This window comes from Leptonychotes weddellii, chromosome 4 (assembly GCF_054177405.1).
Source record: "Leptonychotes weddellii isolate Sample4059 chromosome 4, ASM5417740v2, whole genome shotgun sequence".
Taxonomy (NCBI): domain Eukaryota; kingdom Metazoa; phylum Chordata; class Mammalia; order Carnivora; family Phocidae; genus Leptonychotes; species Leptonychotes weddellii.
Genome location: NC_138372.1, coordinates 89,393,946 through 89,417,328, shown reverse-complemented (window position 1 = coordinate 89,417,328; position 23,383 = coordinate 89,393,946). Strand labels below are relative to the sequence as shown.

The 23,383-nt window shown below is 44.4% G+C and overlaps 1 protein-coding gene and 1 long non-coding RNA gene across 2 annotated transcripts in view; one reads left to right on the top strand and one right to left on the bottom strand.

Annotated features, from left to right (window-relative positions):
- SLC22A15 (solute carrier family 22 member 15) overlaps positions 1-1,792 on the bottom strand; it is a 61,213-nt gene extending 59,421 nt beyond the window's left edge. The window contains exon 1 of the mRNA XM_081816795.1: positions 1,654-1,792. Within this exon, the coding sequence (XP_081672921.1) occupies positions 1,654-1,740 (87 nt within the window). The 5' untranslated portion in view covers positions 1,741-1,792. The remainder of the gene's footprint in view (positions 1-1,653) is intronic.
- LOC115943959 (uncharacterized) overlaps positions 1-23,383 on the top strand; it is a 1,191,882-nt gene that overhangs the window by 496,462 nt on the left and 672,037 nt on the right. The window lies entirely within an intron of this gene.

Below are 23,383 nucleotides of genomic sequence, written 5' to 3'. Positions count from 1 at the left end.
ACACCCTCAAGATAAACTTATCCCCTGTGGGTGGATACCTGGCTAGGCCCGCAAGATGACAGCAGGTGGAGTATAGGGGTGGGGGGCAGGGTGGCATTGTTCAGAAGAGGAGTCATGTGCCTGGAATTCTTGGTTAGAAGAGGAAAGAAAAAGAATTTTCTCAAAGAAAAAGTATTATAAATGAACATCAGGCATCATGGACACAATTCTATTTTCTCTGTATGAAATACTCTTTTGTGATTTAGGAAATACCTTTTCCTCCACAGGAAAATTACATTTAAAGCTGAAAGAACGAACTTAAAGGAACCTCAGAATACTGCATATTTGTGAACTGAGAACTTGCTTTGCCAGAAAAAGGACTGACATCATCTATGTGTCCATCATTTGAACAGCTCTTCTGGCTGGTGATATAATCAACTGAACTTGCAAACATTTTAATGGAAAACAGAATCAGTAAGACAACCCTTACCTTCCCCCACACCCCCTTCTGCTGGCTGAGCAGCTGCCTTATGCCAGGTTTAAGCAACTGGCGGTGTGGTGGTTAGACTCAGGACTTCCCTGTACTTTCCTTAGGAAAATTATCATCGCATGGTCATGGTCACTGTCCTCACTTACCTGTCTGCCTGCCTCACCCCACCCCCACTAGAAGGCAAACTTCACCGGAAAAGGGGCTTTGATTTTTCCACCGTTGTAGCCCCTGCCAAGCACATAGTAGGCACTCACTAAATATGTGTTGACTGAAGTAGTACAATGACCCACTCACAGTAAATACTACTAAAGAATTGTGAATGAACCGCCTTTAGAATATTGGGAGCAGTAATTGATGTTAAATGGGCCATTCAGAAGGGCAAAGGAGTAACTCTTGCCTGGCAAAGTGTATCTATAGTGACCTTGAGCATACTAAACGCACATTTTTAGGCTGGGTGGGCAAGCAGTCTGAGAGTTCTGTACGAGGAAGAAACGATTCTAGCGTATAACCACACTTCGTAGATGGCATTATTCAACTTATAGGAGGCTCCGCCCGACGCTGGCCTCTGGGCAGAATGACCCAGCAGAACTTCAACAGGAGAGAAATAAAGCCTTTGCACGGAAAGCATCTAGCCCAGGACGCCCCCTCGAATCGGGAAAAGATGGTAAGCAGATGCCCAGAACTGCAGGAGGCCGCTCCAGATCGGACCTTCGTGAGCTGGCGATCAGGGCTCTCTCTGGGCTCCAGATTCCAAGGTGACGTAGCCACAGGTGAGAAACAACTCCCTGGTGCTTTCACGGTGTAGTCCAGGTAACCGCGGAACTAGGCACCGTTTATTCACCAGCTCAAGAGCTGAAGTACACCCCCCCCTTCTCCCACTCCTTCTCCCACTCGAGGTGGCGGGGTGGGGGGGCCTGGCGGAACCGCCCAAGGGGGCAGGCTCTGAGGCTTGGGCGGGCATCGCAGGCCAGGCCCGCCGGCGACCTTGGCGTGCTGCGGCCCACCCAGGCCGGCCCTCGCGCGGGGTGGGGGGCTCGCGGCCGGCCCCTCGGGGTTTGTGGAGACGCGGCGGCGGGCCGGGCTTCGCGGCGGGGCGGGCGGGGGGGGGACCAGAGAGGGGAGGAATGGTCCGCGGGAGGCGGAGAAGCGGGGCGCTGGAAGGGGGGCGGCGGCGGGGGACTCACCTGCAGCAGCACGGCCAGCAGGAAGCACAAGTACATCTGGTAGATGCCCATCTCCCCCACCGCCTGGAACGCCTCTTCCACCTCCATGGCGGGCCTGGCCCGGCAGCCCCAGCTCGGCCCGGCGGCGCGGAGCGGGAGCGGGGGCGGGGGCCGGGACGGGGGAGGGGCGGGGGGCGGGGCGGCGCGTGTGCGCGGGCGGGGCGCCGGGGCCGCGGGGCTTCCTGCTGGGGCTCTGGGTCCGCGAGCGCGCGGCTCACGGGGCGAGGGAAGAGGAAGTGGGCTCGGGCTGAGGCATGCTCGCGGATGGAGAAACACGGAAGCAGCGGCCGGTCGGCGCCCGGGCCCTGCTTGGGGCGGGGGCGCGATAACGGGGCGGCCCGGTGGGGGCTCAGCATTGTTTGTTCCTTTGCACAAATCGGGGTGGGGGGTTTTGGGGGCGTTGTGGAGCCTTCGGAGCAGAATGCTGCTCAGACTTGCTTTGCAGTCCTACTCCGTGCTAGCTTTGTAGGGGTCACAGGTAAACGAATTCTCGTAAAGCCGCGAGCTTCATTTGCAAACAGAAATATGCAGGAGGTAGAAAGGAAATGCCGAAGAGCGAAGGTGAAGGTGATGGGACGGGAGGTGATGGATGCCAAGGTGTTCGAAGGATCAGCAGCATTTGCCAGGCGGGAAAGGTGCGGAGGAGGATGAGGCAGGGCCGAGTGAGGGGTCGCCGGCCTTGAGTCCCCTCATTCCCGCACCTCCTGAGCTTGGTTTTAACAGCTGCATCAGGGGGTTTTTTTGGTATTATTTTCCTTATAATCTTTATTTTCATCCTTTTGTGTTCATTATGTTCTAGGCATGTTTATGGAAGGAGGATCTTTTTGTCCATCCAATTTGATAGTCTTTGTCTTTTAACATGTGAATTAAATCCATTTATATTTATTGTGAGCAATATATTTGGGATGATTTCTACCATTTCATTTTCTGTTTGCCATCATCTTTTTTTCCCCCCCCTTCTTTGCCATCTGTTGGAGTCTGAAAGCCATTTTCATCCTGCCCTTCTCTCTTTTTGCTTTTTGGGGACCTACAGATTGCATTATCATTATTAATTATTATTATTATTATTTCGGTAGTTACGCTTATATTTTTAACATCTATATAACCATATACTCTTCTATAATGTTCATAGTTATTTAATACATCTATTCTCTTTTCAAACTCACAGGAAACTACACAAGATTCTGAAGGGATGCAGAACAAGTCTCCCCAAAATTTGTCACTTTAGCATGTTGACTATTTTTAGCAGAAGGCAATGGAGGCACAGCAGACTCAAGGAAAATTTTCCTCTCCTTTAAACTATGTAAAAGAATCTAGATAGGAGGCCTATCCCAGAAAGAGAATGATTACTAAGAGAGAACTTCTTTTATCTGAAAGTCTTACCTGTGTGGCAGGACAAACATCTAATTACCAAACATCTGCTCTTCTTACTGTCCTATGAATCACCCTTTACCCTTCTGAAGCCCCAGGCCCCTATCCCATACCTTAGTTCAGGATAGCATATAAGCCTCAAGTGCCCTCCTTGTCCTTGGATCTCATATTCATATTCCCTGTATGGATGAAATTAAATGTTTTCTCCTGTTAATCCATTTTATGTTATTATTAGACCAGCCAAAGAACCTAGAATGGTAAAATGAAAATGTTTTCTCCCCAACAATTCCAAGAACATTTTATCTGAGAAAACACTGGAGGGCATAAAGATGTTATATTCTGGAAGACTTTGTTAGGTGACTCAAGAAGTTACTGTTGTGGTGCTAAAACACTGATGGAGAAGATTCGTGTGAAGTGTTTTATTAAAAAACTTCTATTGTTAAGAAAAATTAGCCGGCACTTGGAAATAATAAGAAAGCAAGAAGAGGACTGTGTGTCCTTTCAATGTAGTAATGAAGCATCGTTTAACAGGTCCACTCTAGGATTACTTAATTCTCTAAGAGAATTTACCTGTGTTTAACTTTTGTATTTACTACAAATTAGAGTCCAGATACTGTGCAGTTCCATGTAAATTTGTAGATTTTTTTTGGTAGAGATGTAAATGACTATGTTCAATAGATAAGATAACCTATTACTTCATTACTGTATAAAACATTCACTTGTTTTGTACAAATCTAGAAATCCTATTTTAACTTTTTTTTTTTTTTTTTTTAGAAATTACCAGTTCCTCAACTGTTCTTAGCACCAGCTTTTCCAGAGTACTGGTTCTTTCATCAATTAAAATAAAATTTTTGACATGGGTTCATTCTCTATTGGTAAGAAAGTCATAGTTTTAACTTCTTTGACATCATGATGTATGGGGAATTTAAAAACTATAAGTTAATATTCATATGATATGACTAACTTAATAAATTGTTAAGTAGAAATTGGGTTATTTCATCTTCTTAAAAGTTTGTATATTAATTCATCTTGTATTAGACATATATGGACATATATGCTTAAAGCAGTTGGCTAGTGTGAGAACAGAAAGTGCAACCTGTGGATTGTCAGAAATGAAATCTGATGGGTTGATAGAGGCCAGGGATGCAGTGCTAAGGAGCTTAAACTTTCGCCTACAGGTGATAGGGAACCACTGAAGTGTTTTAAGCTAGAGTTGGTATGATTTTTAAAAGATGACTTGACAGCAGTGTTAAAAGCATGTAACACCAGTTGAAACACTGCTCTAATGGCCCAGGCAAGAACCAATGAGGACCTGAGAGCTTAAACCGGAACAGTAATAATAAAGATGGAGAAGTGAAGTCAAATTTAAAGTAAAATTTCAAAAATTGATAGTAACTGCATTTTGCACAGGCAAAAGAGAGAGAAATCAGGAATGACTCCTATGTTTCTGACCTTGATGACTGGGAAAATGGAGGTACTATTAACTAAGGTAGGGAACACAAAGGGTGGAGTAGCTTGGTAGTGGTGGGTTGCAGGGCCTAGGACAGGAATGGTGGCACAGACCAGCATTGCTCTTTTAAATGGTCATTGCCCCTTTAAGATCCTGCCCTTCCCCCTTAACCCACCCAGGCCCCTGCTGGATTTCCTTGCCCTAATTTACAGTCAGCACCAGAGCTTCAGAGCATGCTCTGAAGAAAGAGCTGGACTAATTAAAGCTCTCCTGAGGTTCAAGGTATTGCATCTGTGGCTCTTAGCAAAGAGTTCCATTTTCAGAGCGTATTTTCCCCATCTGACTATTCTTTTCTCATTTTTCTTTTTCTTAAGCCCTTTCCTACCATAATTTTATAGTACCTGAATCTTTCCTTTATCACTCAGGAGTAATGAGCATTGCGGGTTTTGTTTTGTTTTTTTTTTTAAACAAAAAATTAAAATAATGTTTAGAATAGGGTGTCTGTCAAATACATACTTTTGGGGATCTGAGAAGAAAAACGGTAAGCTTTATCTGGTAAATTATATAAGGCTTTGAGGCAAATAGACTCAGTCATTATAATCTTTCTAAATTATTATTCTAAAAGCTGCACACCTAACCACTCTATCATGTCTTCTGCTCTATTGGTAATTTGGTGTCCCAGAAGGCTACTGAAATTTGGTGTGCAAGATAACAAGACTTCACGCATGTCAGGTGTTGTTTCAAGTCCTCAGAAATCAGTGTCATAGACCCACCTAAATGTACCAAGAATTACTATCTTCTTTAAAAATCTGAAGAACATTTTTCCTTCTTCATAAACCTCCATGCTGTGATAACCTTTCATGGTTAATATTTCGCAGCAACACACCTTAATAAAGATAACCGAAGTACAAATACCTCTGTCAATATTAAGTTGATATAAACAAAGCAAATATGATGAGAATAACCAGATCACAAGGAAGCCTCCCTCCCAGGGGGAAGGAGCAAGAAGACTGAGGGAGGAGAAGCAAAAAGCAGATGGAATTGGCAGGGAGATGAATGTGTCTCCATCAACCAGCCTCCCAAACCAACAACTGTCATTCATATACTAAAATAAATCTAAATTAATGGGGAGAAATTGACCATTCCCATGTCTTAAACCTTAGCAATAAAGGAAAAGAGGATGGGCATTAAAGAGGGCACGTGATATGATGAGCACTGAGTGTTCTATGCGACTGATGATTTATTGAACTCTACATCTGAAACTAATGATGTACTACATGTTGGCTAATTGAATTTAAATTGAAAAAAAAAAAACAACCAAAAAACAGAAAACAAAAAAGAATGAATAGAGTTAAGTCTAAAATTCAGGAGGTTATGGTAGAGGGATATGAAATATGAGGGAAATCAGCCATTAATTGTACTTGAATTTAGATAGCAGAGTGTTTTGCTTGCTGAGAGTCCAGTTTTACATGCTGTCCCAAGAGGCACTGAGCTTAGATAATAGGACATTCATTTAATTCAACAAGCTCAACTTTAATGAAAATGTCCGTGTTGTTGTTCCTGTGGTTGCTGCTACTATTTCTTACCTGCGAGTTATCCAACAAGGGAATACAGCCCAAAATGATGAATTTGCTTTACTCATGGGGTCAATAAACTGGGACTACAGTGCAGTAGGATGGGTGAACATGTACCCTATACAAGGACAAGTGCTTCCAAGTTGCCCCAGATTAAAATCTGGATGCTGCTGGAACTGCCTCCACCACCTTAGCTGTTGAGTGTTGCTCAAAGCTGATGATAACCTGCATATGGAGAGTTTTAACCACAACTGGGCCTTCCAGTTAAAACCAACAATTGACATTGCTCTCAGAAAATAGGCAGCCAAAGTAGATTTCAGAGAATCAAGTGTGATCTACTCAATCTCAGAAAGGAGAGGTCGCCAATCCTAAATTATTCTGAAAATGCAACTATTAAATTCATTCGACAAACCCTCGCTGAGCAATGCCTCCGTCCCGGGGGATGTTCTGGGTGTGAGGAATACTGGGCCCTTGCATTCCAGTGAAGACTTCCTTCTTGGCTGCAATTCTGGATGGCCTGAGTGGAGGAGGAGGAGTTGGCGACTACGTAAATTGCACGCTTGCTCTATTATCTGATCATGAAATCAACCCCAAATCTAAACTTAACGACGTGGACCAAGTAAATCATTAAGGGGGCTTTGCAATCCAGTCAACCGTCTTCAGTCTAACGGCTCTTGTCCCTGTGTTCATCTGCCTTAAGAAGAATGTAGCCAAACATTGTTATCTCCCGGTAATGAAAGTCACTTAGTAGAAAGTTACAATAATGCACAAATTCACAAAAAGAATCTGCAGGATCTTCAGAACCAAAAGAATCCCTCGTTTACTAGCATACAGCTATTTGAGCCAAAAGATCATAATGCATTTTAAACAATATAAACTCTTCATCAGTCTTCATTTGCGTGAGAGGAGTGTCTTATTCACAGCCAGACAGAACCAATCAGATCCTCCTGTCAATTTTCTATTCTAGCACAAGATTTTGAATAGTCTCAGTTTCATTTTGCACTCCTACCAGGGCTGAGATGCTTCTGTCACCTTTTTTTTTTTAGTCACGTGGCCTTTTGCAAATCTAATGCAAGCAGATGGATTTTCTCAGGAAAAGGAGAGTGCAGAAGAGGGCGCACTCACACACATATTTTGGATACTATTTTTTAAAAATCATGGAGTCCAACCCTGACATGATAGAAATGATGAATTTCAGGCGGTTAGATATGTTTAGAATGATTAAGGAACGTCGAGAAAGTCACACAGTTAGTAGAGAAGTACAAGAAAACCCAAATTCTCAAAAGTTTGTGCCTTTTTGTTTTTTAAGACTACCGGAGACCACTCTCCTGTTATAGGCCCCATCTCTGAGCAATTTTTTCTCACGTGGAAATATGAATATAGAACAATATTATCTTTGTAACACATTTGCACTCTGATTCCTTTGTAAACAGAGTAAATGTGCCCCCAAATCCACACTGAAGTTGAGGCTGAGGGCTGAATAGGGCTTTCCCTGCCTGTCTCCCAAGCCAGAGACTCTAGGTGGGCATATGTAATAACTCAGCAACGCGACTGCAATCACAAACACAGGACGAGCTCCCATCTGTTGTGTCTGAAGCCGAAGAATGGAATCGTGTTGTAGCTTTCCTTTGTGGATTATTCCTCACTCAACAGCCATTCTGCTTTTGACCTGATAAAACTGGGCCACAGAGATCCTGTACCATCAGGCATATTTCCTGTTGGGCTGTGAATGTCTAGCATATGGCTAATTGCAATTCATACCTCCTTAAGCCCTCTACAATCCACTAAAGACTGTTTGTCTCTTTGGTTTACTGTTCGGAGCACCTCTTGCAGACAAAGCAGCAACTGGTTCTTTTGGAGGTATTTTTTAATTTCAGGTGATGATGGGGGGTAATGATCTTCTGTCTGAGTTGTCGATGATGTCTTCTCAGCCTGGTCTGTTAAATGGCTGTGTTCCTAATGATGCGTCATTGTCACGACAGTGTCCTGGTGACCAGCTTTCCCTCTCCTCTCCATCTTCCTCCCACGCCTGTCCATGAGGGTCAAAGGAAGAACTAAGATAGGTGAAAGAAGGCGGGATTTTAGGAGCACAATGGCTAGGGCATAAAATAAACCAACACAAATGATAACAAAGATATTTGAATAAAGATCCCTGAGTCCTTTGGAGTCTATGTCTTTATTTTTATCCCTGCTTTTTTCTAGCTGTATGTCTGTGAGACAAAAAAACGTGCTCGGTTGCAAGGAGATGGGTGTCTCTTCAAACAACATACAATGGAAAGATAATTCCTCAAAGCTCATTTAGTTTTTAATTTGTGGGCTATTAAAATACAAGCTGATAACTAGACATCACTTAGGCAGAGAGGTTTCCTCTTCAGTGGAGTGACTTGCAAAGGGAAGAGGCATTCTGATGGAGATGTTCTATTGGACGCTGGATGCAGAAGGCAAGGATGGATTTCATCCTGGGGCTCTCTTCTGGCCCTGCCAACAGGTGACCAGCTGGCACCAAATATAAGCATGACAGCTTGGTGCACTCAACTGAGACCCACGTTTCTATTTTCCTCCATCCAGGGAATAGCCAAAAACACGATCTCTAATTCCCTTACTAGTGTGGGGCAGTACAGAAATAAATGAGCTTTCAGTTAAAGATTCTAAATAAAAATATGTCCAAACAGTTACAATTTTCAAGTTGACGCTTGGTAGTTGTGTTTTAGGAACTGAGTGATCTATGAACCAAAGTCATGTGGACCCCATGCATTCTCTACCCTAGGAACAAACTTGAAAAGGCTGATGATATGAGAGATTTCACATTTGAAAATTCAGCTTTGAGGGCAGTGTTTATGCGATGAATATCCTTCTGGGAGACCTACATCACCTTGATGGGGATGCAGAGCTAAGCGAGAAGATTCAGCCCTTCTCCTTTTACCCTAAATTGACTGATTTGACCTAGAATCAGCATAGCCATGCTAAAGACTCACAAATATTTCAAATGAGCTCTTAAATGTTAATGCTTTCCCTTTCATTAATATTTCTTTTTTTAATTTTAAGGGTACCTTAAAAAAATGCCCTTAAAGCTCTGAAAGGATAGTTAAAAGGAGGGAAAACAAATAAGGAAAAGAAGATAATATAGCCAGCAATTAAAGAGAGCTCTGGAGGCGCCTGGGTGGCTCAGTCGGTTAAGAGATGGACTCTTGATTTCGGCTCAGGTCATGATCTCAGGGTCCTGAGATCAAGCCCCGTGTCGGGCTCCATGCTCAGCAGAGTCTGCTTCTCTTCCTCTCTCTCTTCCTCGGTCCCTCCCCCCCCTCAAATAAATAAATCTTTAAAAAGAGAGAGAGAGAACTCTTCTGTAATAGGCTCAGGACTGGTAGACCTCAGGTTCAGATGGGCCACGAGGCAGGTGCATCAGAGACACGAGCAACCTGGTGGTGCCTTCCGCCCTAGCCAACTGCTCTGTGCTCAGAGGCCCGGAAGTCCTGAATTTGCTGCAAACAATGTCAGTTCTGGGCAGGAGTGCATTGGAACTCTATGGCAGTCGTACCCATCTCCCGGCTTCATTTTATTCCTTCAGGATTATATATGATATGTTCCCCCAAGATCACTTAAACATTCTTCCATACAGGGAAACAAAAGGAGAAACTTACATGAAACAATATCTTTCATAGAAAGGAGCTGCCCAGCTAGTTATAGCTGTGGGGGTGGGGGGGAGACAGAAGTTCACTGAAAAACAAATCTTGATATGATTGCTTATATTTTCATTTTTTATAGCTTCCACTTCTCATTATATGTATGTTTTCCTTTAAGTACAAGGGCATATTTATAATAACTTTTGAAGTCCTTGTCTGCTAATCTGCCAATTCTGTTATCTCTTCCTTTGTGGGTGTGTTTGTATTGACTGATTTTTCTCCAGATTATAGGTCCCAATTTCCTGCTTCTCGTATATAATTTTTTTTTTCTATTGAATGCTGGAAATTGTGAATTTTGGTCATTGAGCACTAGAGTTTGTCTGAGTTAAAGCGTATTAGATTTTATTCTAGCAGGCAGTTAATCTATTTGTGCATCAGCTTGACCTTTTGAAGCTTTTTCTTAAGCTTTCTTGGAGTGGGTTTGGAGTAGCCTTTACTGCAGGGCTAATTTAGTCCTCCAACAAAAGCATGACTCCTCTGAAGTGTCTAGTCCTACCCCAGGTGTTCATTGTAGTCGCTTCACACCAATTTGGCTTTTGCCTTTTCTCTATCCTGCAATTGCTCTTTATGGGAACACCAATAACTCTGACGTCCAAAGGAGACTTTTCAGTTTTCATCTTACTTGATCTCTTGGTAGTGGCACTGAATCCTGTTAACCACTCCCACCTTCTTGAAACACTCTTTTCCTGAGACTTTGGTTCCATGCCATTTTCCTTGTTCTGCTCTTACCTCCGTGGCAATTTTGCTGGTGCTCTTTCTACCTAATCTTTCAATATTCCTCAGTGTTTCCCTGAAGCCCCCTTTCCATTTCATTCTACACTCTCTCTTTCTCTGGGGGATCTCATGCCACACCATGGCCTCCACATCCATCTAGCTTACAGGGAAAAAACTCAGGGTGTGTGGGTGTGTGTGTGTAGGTGTGTGTGTAGGTGTGTGTGTAGGTGTATGCTCTCAATCCTGGACTTTTTCCACCCTTCATACTCCCCATTACCAGCCCCATCTTCAGTATCTCTTCTTGAACATTTCAAACACATCATGTACTAAAGTGACCTCATAATTCCAGCCCACTGCCCTACACCTGCTTCTCTTCCAACATTCTCTCTCATGAAAAGGCACTACCCAGTTTCTCATGCAAAAAAAAAAAAAAAAAAAAAATCCGAGTCATTCCTGTAGCTTTGCCCTTGATGTATATGACTATCAAATACAATCATTTTTTTTTCCTTCTAGATATCTGTTGAATCTGTCTCCAAGACCCAACAAGAATCTGTTGGCCTGCACACCAAGTGTGATTCTAGAGCAGAAGGGAGACACATGGAGTATTAATATGGCAGGGTTGAAACGGCCTCAGAGTGTTGTCCACAGCCAGATTGTTTTGGAAGAAGCAGAACATTTTCTATACCTGTGGAGAACAGATTAGACATGGTATAGGGAGGAGGGGACCAGAGGAGGTTTCAAGATGGGACAAAGAGGGTGCAGCGGAAGGCCGGGTAAACTTCTGACCATAGGTCAAATGGGACCAAGGGCTTCCCAGTAAGACATGATCAAGGAGACCAGATTGTTCACCCTATGCCCTATACCCACCTTGTACAAGATCTCAGCATACCTTCTTCCCCAAATTCAGATCAATACCAAGGAGGTGGAAAGACCCCCAAACCGACTGAAATCAGATTCCCAACTTCCAGAAGAATGACAGCTTGACACCGAAATTAACTTCACATATATATGCCAAATAATATTCTCCTTCTTTGCAAAGGAATAAAAATCATACCCAGTATATGAACAACGTCACAGACGAAGACTTGCTGTTTGCCTTAAACTGTGAATAAGTATAAATGCAAAGATGAAGTAGGCTCTGCAATCAGGCAATCCTCATGGCCACCATCCTCACCTAAGCCATTGTCATCTCTTGCCTGAATGCCGATAATCACCTCCTTAATATTCTCTCACCTAAATTCTTGCTTTCCTCTGATCTCATTTTCCCCAAAATAGGAGTGATCTTTTTGGTGTGCAAACCTAATCCTACCACTCCTCTGCTTAGAACCCTAACAGCTTCTCTTTGTTCTTAGAGTGGAGTCCGTATCCATTTACTGGGGTCTTTGAGGCCTGGCGCTGTCTTGCCAGTTACCCCTCGGGGGCCCCTCCTTCCTTCTCAAGCACTGGACTTCTCCCAGCTCCTCTAGGGCGCTAATTCCATAGGCCTGGAACGTGTCTCCTGGGTCCCCTGCACACATACCCCATCCTTCAGTTCCTGGCTCTGGGGCCACTCCTCCTGGAAGCCTTCCTCCTTTGCCCCGATCAGTCTGGGGGCTCCTCGAGCCCCTCGCATTTGCTCCCGGCCACTTTACCTCATTGCGCTTGACCGCCACTCTGCTCCACGAGGGCAGGACCGGGGTCTCCGACCCTCCATACCCGGGGCACACACTGCACCCCAAGCAGGGCAGTCTGGCACAAGAAGGATTGCAAGAAATGCTGGATGAAGGAAAGGAGTCCAGAAAGCTAATTCACACCAAAGCATTAACGGATAATGTGTTCAAGTGCTGGTCTAGAGGATATTCTGATGAATTTAAAGGAGCCTGTCTCTCTTGGAAAAGCTTCGACTCTTGGCGTATTGCTTAGAGCAGAAGGGAGACACATGGAGTATTGCTTAGGTAGCCACTTCTCAGCTCCTGACACTTCCAGGCAGCTGTTCATTAGGAGAAAAGGCAACCGGAACTCTGCCATCACCCCTGAACCCCTAGGTCCTCGTCCACCTGCCTCCCTAACCGCCCCCCCCCCACAGTGCTCCGCCCAGAGGGGTTTCATTTCTGTTCCCGAAACACACTAAGCTCTTCCCCACCTCACTCTTTAGGAGGGGAGCTCCTTGAATACACCAGTGTGGCTTCCTAAGAGAGGCCAGCTCTGCTGTCCCTGTCGCCGCGCGCTCTGTCTCTGCCATAGCATTTGACTGCAGGTGGTAATTTTACGCATTTGTGTATTTACTTGTTTCAACCCATAATCTGTGAGTGAAGGCAGGGAGCACGTGGACCTTGCTTGGTGTTGTTCTGCCAGGATCTAGCATAGCGCCCCGGGCATAGTGGGCACTCGGAAAGTATTTGTTGAATAAAAGGACTGATATGGATAATAAACCATGAGCTGACAGACAGTTATTAACTGTCATGCCATACATAGCTTCACGAGGAACATCGGGATGTTTTTGTTAAACTTTGGAGGTTTGGCAAGTCAGATGTAACCCGGAGGTGCATCTGGATGGTTCGCTGGAAGTAGGGGTGGAGGGTACTGGGAGGGGGAGGGCAAGGGCTGGAGAGCCCAGGGCTGGAGAATGGGGATGATAGGAAAACTGAGGGAGCAAATGCCATTTGGAGCATTTAGCCTTTGATTTGTGTTGTCCCAAGACCCTTCCCTTAGAGATTTCTATTTTCCATGCTTTAAGCCTGCAAAAACTAATGTGATTGAAGGGAAAAAATATTCAGCCTCTGGGTTAATTTTGTGAAGTCACTGGGGTCCTATTTTAGTTTCCTATCGCCGCTATACAAATTACCAATGCAGTGGCTGAAAACAACAGCAATTTACTCCCTTACAGTCCTAGAGGCCAGAAGTCTGGAAGAGTCTTATGGGGCTAAACTCAAGGGTCAGCAACCTCCTTGGAGGCTCCGGGGGAGAATCTGTTCCTGGCCCCTTCCGGCTCGCCGTGGCTGCCACAGTACTTGGCTTGTGATACATCACTCCAATCTCTGCTTCCTGTTCACTTTGCCTTCTTGTCTGTGGTCAAGTCTCCCTCGGCCTCCCTTTTGCCAGGTCATGTGTGGTCACATTTAGGGCCTACCTGGACAAACCGGGATCCTCTTCCTATACCACAGATAATCTTTCTCTCTCAGGATCATTAATTCAATCGCATCTGCAAAGTGCCTTTTTCTTTTTTTTTTTTTAAGATTTTTTATTTATTTGACAGAGAGAGAGACAGCAAGAGAGGGAACACATTAGGGGGGAGTGGGAGAGGGAGAAGCAGGCCTCCTGCTGAGCAGGGAGCCCGACGCGGGGCTCCATCCCAGGACCCTGGGATCATGACCTGAGCTGAAGGCAGATGCCCAACGACTGAGCCACCCAGGTGCCCCTGCAAAGTGCCCTTTTTTTTTATTAGACTATCTGTCTTTTTTTTTTTTAAGATTTTATTTATTTGACAGAGAGAGACACAGCGAGAGAGGGGACACAAGCGGGGGAGTGGGAGAGGGAGAAGCAGGCTTCCCACTGAGCAGGGAGCCCAATCTCTGCAGGGAGCCCGATGCGGGGCTTGATCCCAGGACCCTGGGACCATGACCTGAGCTGAAGGCAGACGCTTAACGACTGAGCCACCCAGGCGCCCCTGCCTTTTTTGATATAAGGAAGCATTCACAGGTTCCAGGGATTAGGGTGTGGATATGTATCTTTGAGGGCCATCAATCAGGCTACCGCGGGTCCATCTCAAATTTGAATCTCTAGCCTACTGCCTCTTTAAAAAAGCAGGTGCTCTATTTGCTTGGCGTGGGGTTTATTTTTACAACTCAACAGGTTCTTTTTACTGGTTTTATTCTTCAGAGCTCCAGCAATTTTCAATGCTAATCAAACTTTGCCTCTCATTTCTCATTGACCAAAACTTTATTTTTATAAGGAAGAGTAAATGTATCATAAGCCAACAACACAAGAGTCTTGTTTTACATCAGGCATCTCTTTGGAAAGGCACCTCAAGTGAAACTAAAGTAAATATTTATCTGATTAAAAATCTGTTTTAGAGATGTCAGAAAATAAAACACCCAAAGTGCTGAGTGACATGTTTTCGTGTTTCTGATCTTAGCAGACCCAGTCCCCTCCGTCCCTCCTAGGTGAGGGAGAAATTCACTGCTGGGGGTCTTGTGCTTTTCTACGTTGACTTGACGGAACTGGTGCTTGAAAATCAACTGAAATGAGATGGCCCTTGAGGCCATTATCTCCAGCCCATGAAAACCTGCTAAACTACATATCCCCAGGTGAAAGTCAAATTATTCTTAACTTTATTTTTTTTTAAAGATTTTATTTATTTATTTGACAGAGAGAGACACAGCAAGAGAGGGAACACAAGCAGGGGGAGTGGGAGAGGGAGAAGCAGACTCCCTGCTGAGCAGGGAGCCTGATGAGGGGGCTTGATCCCAGGACCCCGGGATCATGACCTGAGCCGAAGGCAGACACTTAACAACTGAGCCACCCAGGCACCCCTTTTCTTGACTTTAATGATCACTCCCTGAGGGCACATAATTCGAGAGAGCGTGAGTTGGGAAGCCTAGAGTTGGTCTTCGAAGGAGACCGTAGTCTCAGGCCCACAGAGAGGAAGCTGCTCCTAGAAAGAACCCCAGCCTTCTCAGCTGAGTTGCAATGGACAGGTGTTCTGGACGTTCAGTGCCTTGCAATAGGAGTATGACGTAAGCAGTATATTTAAATACAGAATTTAAATTTTTCCTGTCACCACATTAAAAAAGCAAAAGGAGGGACTCCTGGGTGGCTCAGTCGGTTCAGCTCAGGTCATGATCCCAGGGTCTTGGGATAGAGTCCGGCATGGAGCTCCCTGCTCACGGGGGAGCCTGCTTCTCCCTCTCCTCTGCCCTCCCCCCTCACTTGTGCTTGTGCTCTCTCTCTCTCTCTCTAACAAATAAATAAATAAAATCTTTAATATTAGGGTAAAAAGAACAAGTGAAATTAAATTTAATGATAGTTTAATTGAATATACCCAAAACATTATTTCAACATGAATCCATAAAATAATTATTGAGGGATTTGTACATTCTTTTTAAATGTTTTCATAGTAAATCGTGATTCTGGTGTGTTATTTTACGCCTCCAGTGCGTCTCAGTTTGGTCCAGCCACATTTCGAGGGCTTGGTAAGCCACATGCGGCTAGTGGCTACAGTGTTGGCCTTTTGGGGTGACTAATAAAACTTTACTTGGTCAGTAGTTGCACAGCACCATTATGGATGCACTCCTTTACTCTTTTATGCTTTCTGGTTTTGTTGTGTATTTGCTTATTGGATTTCTTATTAGCTGTAAGTCTTGGTTTTTATTTTCTTCAGTGGGGAAATGGGAATTTTCCCCTAAGGGGCAGAAGTTGGAGAATAACCCATGTACTAAAAAAGAGATAAAATGTCCAGAATGTGATCTAGGCCCGAAAGACAGCACATGGGTGCTGAGAGAGTGATAGAACCACCTCTCGAGGACTCTAGCAAAACCCACATGCCTCCCAAGGCAGAAGTCACACCTTCTCAAAACAGACCAGATTCTGGAACAAACTTGCTCTGCCTAAAGAAATAGTCCTGAACTGGGATTCAGGAAACCTGGCTTTAATAGCTGGTTGGGAGACCTTGGGTAAGTTACTTAAATTCTCTGAGCTTCAGAGCACTCATCAGTAAAATGATGAAGTCAGATAGGTCAGTGGTTTTTTTCACGCTAAGCAGTGAACTCTGTTTCCAGAAGTCTATTTTTTTTTTTTTTTTTTTTTTAGTAGGCTCTACAGCCCAGGTGGGGCCCAGTGTGGGGATTGAACTCACAACCCTGAGGTCAAGACCTGAGCTGAAATCAACAGTCGGACGCTTAACCAACTGAGCCACCCAGGCGCCCCTGAACTCTGTTTCCAAACAAAACTTTACGGAAAATCTCAATACATTAAATATATCCAAGGGGAGGGTGCCTGGGTGGCTCAGTTGTTAAGTGTCTGCCTTCGGCTCAGGTCATGATTCCAGGGTCCTGGGATCGAGTCCCACATCAGGCTCCCTGCTCGGCAGGAAGTCTACTTCTCCCTCTCCCACTGCCCCTGCTTGTGTTCCCTCTCTCGCTGTGTCTCTCTCTGTCAAATAAATAAAATCTTTAAAAAAAAATAAAATAAAAAAATAAAAAAATAAATCCAAGGGGAGCTAGTCTGATGGCAGGAAGAACAGAGAGCAGAAGGAGATGGGGTACAAACAGGAGCAGGATGGACCAGAGCCCCCTGCCTCAACCATCCCTTTGCATCTGAGGCACAGTTTGAAACTCTGGCTAGATGGCCTCCACTATAGCTTTCAGCATTAAACATTCGAATTCTCTGTTATTCTCCACTGTACTCTATCAGCCAATGCTCTCAACCAACAAGAAAAAGAACAAAGCAGACAAACAACAAAGTAGGTGGGGGATCATTCCTATGAAGGTTCAAGGCTGCCTTAGGACTTGCAAAGGGTCTAAGCACTTTTCCTTTGGAATTACCCCATCCTATGGCTTATAAAACATACAAGTTTCTCTTGGTATTGGAGAGACAATTTTTTCAGATCTCAAACATTTCTGAAAGTCCTTAAAAACTCAGAGGCTGATGGCACCATGCCTTCAGTACCTGATGGATAAATAACCTAGGGGAAGGTGTCTCAGTGTCCTGTCTCCAAGGGTCCAATTTTCTTGATTTCCGGCGATGGAACAAGATGAAGCAGAACTGGCCAATGTGCCCAACCCTCCATTTCCTCTGGCAATCTTTCTTTAGCCTCAAAGAATTCCTACCTTGCAGTTAGAATATAAAAAGAATTAATCTAGGATATAAACCATCTGTGAATGAATGAAGGGAAATATGAGCTATGTAAAAATTGCAATAGAACCAAAGCTCAGTAAACATTAAAATATCTGATCCAAATCTGAATATTTCAGGGTACGTGGCTGTGGACATAAAAAATAGTGACTTTGATATAACTGAGAGAAAAAAAATGGGCCTAATTATAGGACAAATAATCATTGGCTGATGAGCTGCTTTAATTGTTTTGTTTTATAATCTGACTGCTTATTAGTAATATTATTCTAAATGTAGGCAATATTCCATTTTGTGGCCCTACCGGAGAATGAGATAATCTACTGGAATAAAAAAAAAAATTAACCCTTTTCATAAAATCATATAGGTCCTCCATTTAAGCTCTGGGGCAATTTCTTGATATTTTCACTGAAACCACTTTTCTCAGAGCTTGAAGACCACAGCTGAGGCATGGGAGGTTTCCGATTCCTGACAAAAAGGTAAACTTTGTTTCATCTCTCAGTCTCAGTCCTAGGGAAGCCAAAGAAGTGAGAGAGAGGTTGACAAACTGGCCACACTGTCAAAACAAATTAAGAGAGAAACAAAACAAACAAAAATATTGAGAAAGGAGAAAAAAAATAAACATAAGAAAAAGTCTTAATAATTTAAGAAAATAACCAGAAGAATAAAGATAGAATGTTTGTGACTTTTGACTCTTTATTATGGTTTCTACCTCTGCTGAAATTCCCTCCTGCTTCTTGTTCTCCTTTCCAACTTGTGTATTAATTGTAGTTCTTTAGGATCCTTGCCTGATAATTGGACCATCTGTCATCTCTGAGTCAGGATCTTTGATTGCTTTGTCTTGATAACGTTATTACCCTTTGATATTTGAATGTCTTATAATTTTTGGTTGAATACTGGTCATTGTATGTAAAAACACAGTCAAAACTGAGATAAACAGATGCTTTTTTTCTGACTGTCCCTAGAGATGGAGGGTTAAGTAAATATAGCCGGGAGTTGAGCTGAGTTTGGTACCTTCAGTACAGCACAAGATTTCTGTTCAAAAAAGAAAATCTAAGCAAAGGTAATGAAAAGGTGATAGATTGGGAGAAGGTATTTCCAATGTCCACCACATCTAAAATAGACCAGAAACAACTTTGAATCAACAACAACAACAACAACAAAAGACAGGAAGCCCAACAGAAAAATGGGCAAAACATATGTCTAGACAATTCTCAGAAGGGGACATCGGAACAGTTAACAAGTATATGAAGACACGTTCAAGCTCACTTTACGCAGAGATGAAAATTAAGATATGACTTTTCGCCTATTAGACTGGCAAAAATTCAAAGTCTGCCAACACTGAGTGTTGACAAAAGTGTGAGGAAACAAAAGCCCTCGTGTGCGCAGGGGGTCAACATTCAGGTAAGCAACCCATTCCTGGGTATATGCCTCTGGGGAACTCTTGCCCACGACCAAGATGAAATATTGCTCAGCAATAAATGCATGTTGAGTGAAAGTTTGAAGGTGTTCATCACAACATGGTTTTTGGTAAGTGGATTCGAGGCAACCCAACCATCCGTTTCTAGAAGCACAGGAAAGTAAAGGGTATGGGAGGGATGTGTTTGATAACAACTAACACTGGCCAAAAGATGGCAGTGTCCCGGACCGTGTTTTAAGTGCCTCAAGTGTATTAACACAATGATCTTCACAACAACGTTATAAAGTGTTTATTTAACACAGAAGAGGTTGAGTCGGATCAAGCCAGAGGTCATGCTAACAATGAGAGTCAGGGCTGGGTTTCAACCCAGGAATCTGGCTCCAGCAGCCGAGCACTGAACCACTTATGATAAGGGGCTGCCTGCCCTGTGAGGCTGACTGTCCCCGCCCCCCCTTTCCCAGCTCATCATTTCTGTTATGGGACTTCTTTTCCCCTTCAAGGGGAAACAGTTTCCTGTCTAGCAGATAGGAGCACACCTTAACTAGCCTCTGAGTGATTCTTCTACCTAATTAGGGAAAACGTATCCTCTTAGGCCGGCCTTTCAAATTTGTAAGGTCCTGTGGTGAGGTGCTGGGACTTCAAGCAGCCTCTTTCCTAGTCTTCTCAAGGTTCGTTTTCAAATAACCTGAGACAATATGGTGATTGCCTCCTCCGGGTCCCTCTGCCCTGGGGTGCAGGCACATTCAGCCCTCACGGGATCTTCCAGAGAGATCCTTTATGTATCTTTGTGTACACCAACAGGCTTGAGACAATGTGACCGTCAATCATCCCAGCGGGCTGTGTGGCAGTGAGGCCCTCAGAGGCGACCTGGGTCTGGAAAGCTATTTTTGCCTACACTAAAAACCAGACCACTCTACTTTGGAATTGTTTTGTCTTATTTTTATAAAATGTTCCGTCTTCTCCTTCTTTGTGTATTGACCGTATCTTTGAGCCTTGTCTCCTTTATCACTTGTCAGGGTGTTTCCTCCCCAGCAGTCTTCTTGAGCTGTCCACCTCATGAGTCGGTTGTGGCTGGGGAATGAGATGGCCCGGCTTGCTAGGAGAGAGCCTAAAGAAGTGACAGGTCCCGAGCCAAACACCAAAGGGCTGTGTGTCTGAGCTCGGTGGAAACCATTTTCAAATTTAATTCCCGAAACGGTTGAGTCAGGAAGCGCCATACACTGTGGCCTGCACTGTGCTGCGTTTCTTACTTCATCCTCGGGACCACACTGTGAGTTGGGTCAAAGTGTCCCCATTCTGCAGACGCTGAAGCTCAGGGAGGGAAAGGGCCTTGCCAAATGTCCCCTGAAAGGTTGAAGAGCTGGGATTCAGCCCAGGTCTTCTGGCACAACTCCCTCAAGTCCTCCATTCTTTTGCATCGGCCCTGATTGCCATGCTCTAAATTGCCAATTAATTAACCTCGACCTAAATGGTGCGTTTCTGTATTTAATTTCCTTTTTTCTTAAAAACAAGTCACCACCAATAATTTGAAACACTCACTCTCTCACTTCAGAATATTCACTGACCTAGTGAAGATTAATTAGCAAATGGAAATTTCCTACAAGGGAAAAAAAAAATCACTCAATAATAAGAAACACAGTTCAGTTCTTTTGAAGCCAAGTTCTGTTTCTACCAGCCTGGCTCTTCTGTTGGGGAGGAGTCTCCTTTCCTTGGAGCAGGTTTGTTGACTGATTTAGTAAGTGTTTCTATGGTGTACTATGTACTAGGCACTATCCAGACCCCTTACAAATATGAACTCTCTCTTACAGTGGAAACTAATAATATCATCAACATCTTCCAGATGAAGAGACTGAGGTTCAGAGAGATCTATTTGTAAGTGGCACAGGCAAGATTTTAACACGAGAAGTCTGTGTCCAGAGTCCAGGGGCTTAAGCGCTGCACCAATTTCCTTCTTTGCTAACTCATGTTCTGTGCTATGGCGGGCAAAGTAAGACAACAGCATATAAGAGGGGATAGAAACAGGGAGGAGCCAAGAGACCTGGCTCTGTGGACTGGTTGAAGCTTTGGAAGCCACACAGCCTGAGATGGAACTACCCTCTGTGTCTCTGTCAACTCCTGAGCTGGTCCAGGGAAGGGATCAGTATCGTGGGCTCCGAGAGTGAGAGAGGCCCCCAGGCTTTGTTAGCTGATACCTCTAGGCTGAAGCAAATTCATGTGAAAGAGGAACATGTTAGTCTTCCAGGGAACAAATATAGCAAATGCTTGCTGCACCTTTTCTCACCCACCACCTGCCTGCCATTGCAGAGGTACGATCCAGACGTGTGCGTCTGGACCACCTTCGTCTGAGTACAGCAGGTTGTTAAAGCAGAAAAAAGATACCTTTTATAAGGAAATGGACCTATGTGTTGAGTTCATCGTCCTGAAATGGAAAGAGAAAGAATTCCATTTTGCTTCTGCTTTTAGAATATATAGAATGAAAAATGCTCTTAGCTCTGCCTTTATCCCCCGAGGGGAGCAGAGGGGTTATCAAAGCCCCGGTCTCAGCCACATAATCAGGTTCTTCCCCCTCAGAGTCTGCTTCTGAGATCTGTCAAGGATCCCCACGGCTTGCTTCAATTTTGCTTCTCGCAGGGTTCCGGCCTTTGGAACCATTAGTCAAGTCACAGGGGGAAGAAAGGGGTAAAACCAAAATGAGGAAAGACAAATTCGTTTGCGAGCTTCCTTTTTAAAAGTAGATAGAATGAGAGTTTTGAACAGGATCATGTGATTGTGAGCAACAGATCTCCACCAAAGTTTCCTGGGCGATGCCGAAAATCCCAGAATCCTGGGGCCAGGTCTCTCTTTTGACATCTCTGCTTTCCTCCCTCCCTGCCCCTTCCTTGTCCTCTCTCGGAACTTCTGTGTGTCCCTCTGCCCATCGGCTCGGTCATCTTCTCTCCACCAACCAAATCCCCTGCCCTCTATTTCCCAGAGCATAGACTCTACCTCCTCATAACATCAGCTTTTGTGTGATTTTTCTCATCTGTTTGGCATCAAGCACCCTTCACTTCATCTCCGCTGCTAACTCACTCACTCTTCCCGTTTCCCGGTTCTTAATTCCTAGGAGAGCTCTCTGAGAGGTCCATCTTTTCAAGACAGGCTGCATAAGCCGCAGGCTAGTCTGTTTCAGAATTGGTGGCCTTTGGGCCAGTTGGCCATCGTCCATCAGCGGCGGCGATTAGTATTAAATGCGTCTGCCTGGGCTGCAGGGACAGATGGGGGTGGGAAGTTTCTCTTACAGGGTGTGTGGGCGGACATGCTCCATGAGCCAGGGCAGGACAAGGCAGGTGAAGTGAGTTAAAATGAGCACACTGCCTGCAGCCACACATTCACGGTAACCTCAGTATCTGTGTTGCTGACCTCCCTCTGCATTAAACGGTGATCAGTGTCTTTATGGTCCTTCCAGAACAAAATCCTTTGGATGGACTCCAAGATAGATGCTTTTGGTATTATGGCTGAGCAGTCTTATGAAGATCGGTAGGGGAAAATCTGTTGTTTTACCCTCTGATAGCATAAAGAGATGAAATTAATGGTCTGGTACACCGGAGAGAGCCCGGGGCCTTTTCGGTCAGGCACACCCGGGTCATTTGTCACGTGCACCAAGTGAGACCAGTCTCCAAACCAGCTTTCTTATCTGCAAGCATAGATAGCATAGTACTATTTTAAACTTCATGGGGCTATTAGGAGTACTTTTCTTAAGAAGTACTTTTTTAAAAAATGATTTTATTTATTTATTTGAGAGAGAAAGAGGGTGAGAAAGCGAGAGAGAGAGAGAGAATGCACATGAGCCAGGGGAGGGGCAGAGAAGCAGACTCCTCCGCTGAGCCGGGAGCTTGACCTGGGACTTGTTCATGATCTGAGTCAAAGGCAGACTCTTAACCGACTGAGCCACCCAGGTACCCAACAAGTAAAGTACTTTTATGTACTAAGGTACTTTTCGTAGTACCTGACTCATATTCAGTGCTCAGTAAATGTTATTTGTCAGCAGCCATACCCCTTTCCCGAGGACATCTTTTTGGCCTGAATTTGAGTGCGGAGGGGCCATGACAGTAGAGACTTGGTAAAGTCTGTGTGGTCTACACTTCAGTAAAGTATATTTATTCTCTGGCCACCTTTTAAAACCCTTGAGAACACCAAAAAGAATGACAACAAGAAGAGAAAACCTCTCTTCATTTTCAATGAACTGATTAAATAGCCACGTTATCAGACTTCTTAGCTACAAACAACAAAAGTTGGTTCTTGCAGGTAGAAGCAGAAAGAAGGTCCACCGCAGAGGTACTAGTAGTTCACTGACTCACTGGGAAAGCTGGAGAGTCAGGGTCATGACCGGGAACGAATGGAGGCCCACGGGGACTGCCTGCACAGCTGAATGGCGGTGCCTGGGCCAGCACCCCGCCAGCACTGGACCTTGATGCTGCCACAAAGCACTGCTGGCCTGGAAACTGTGAGGGACAGCTGCAAAATACATTCTCTGCTATCCTTTTGTTTGTTTGTTTGTTTTTCAAGGCTTCTTTTTTTTTTTTTTTTAAAGATTTTATTTATTTATTTGAGACAGAGAGAATGAGAGAGACAGAGAGCACATGAGAGGGGGGAGGGTCAGAGGGAGAAGCAG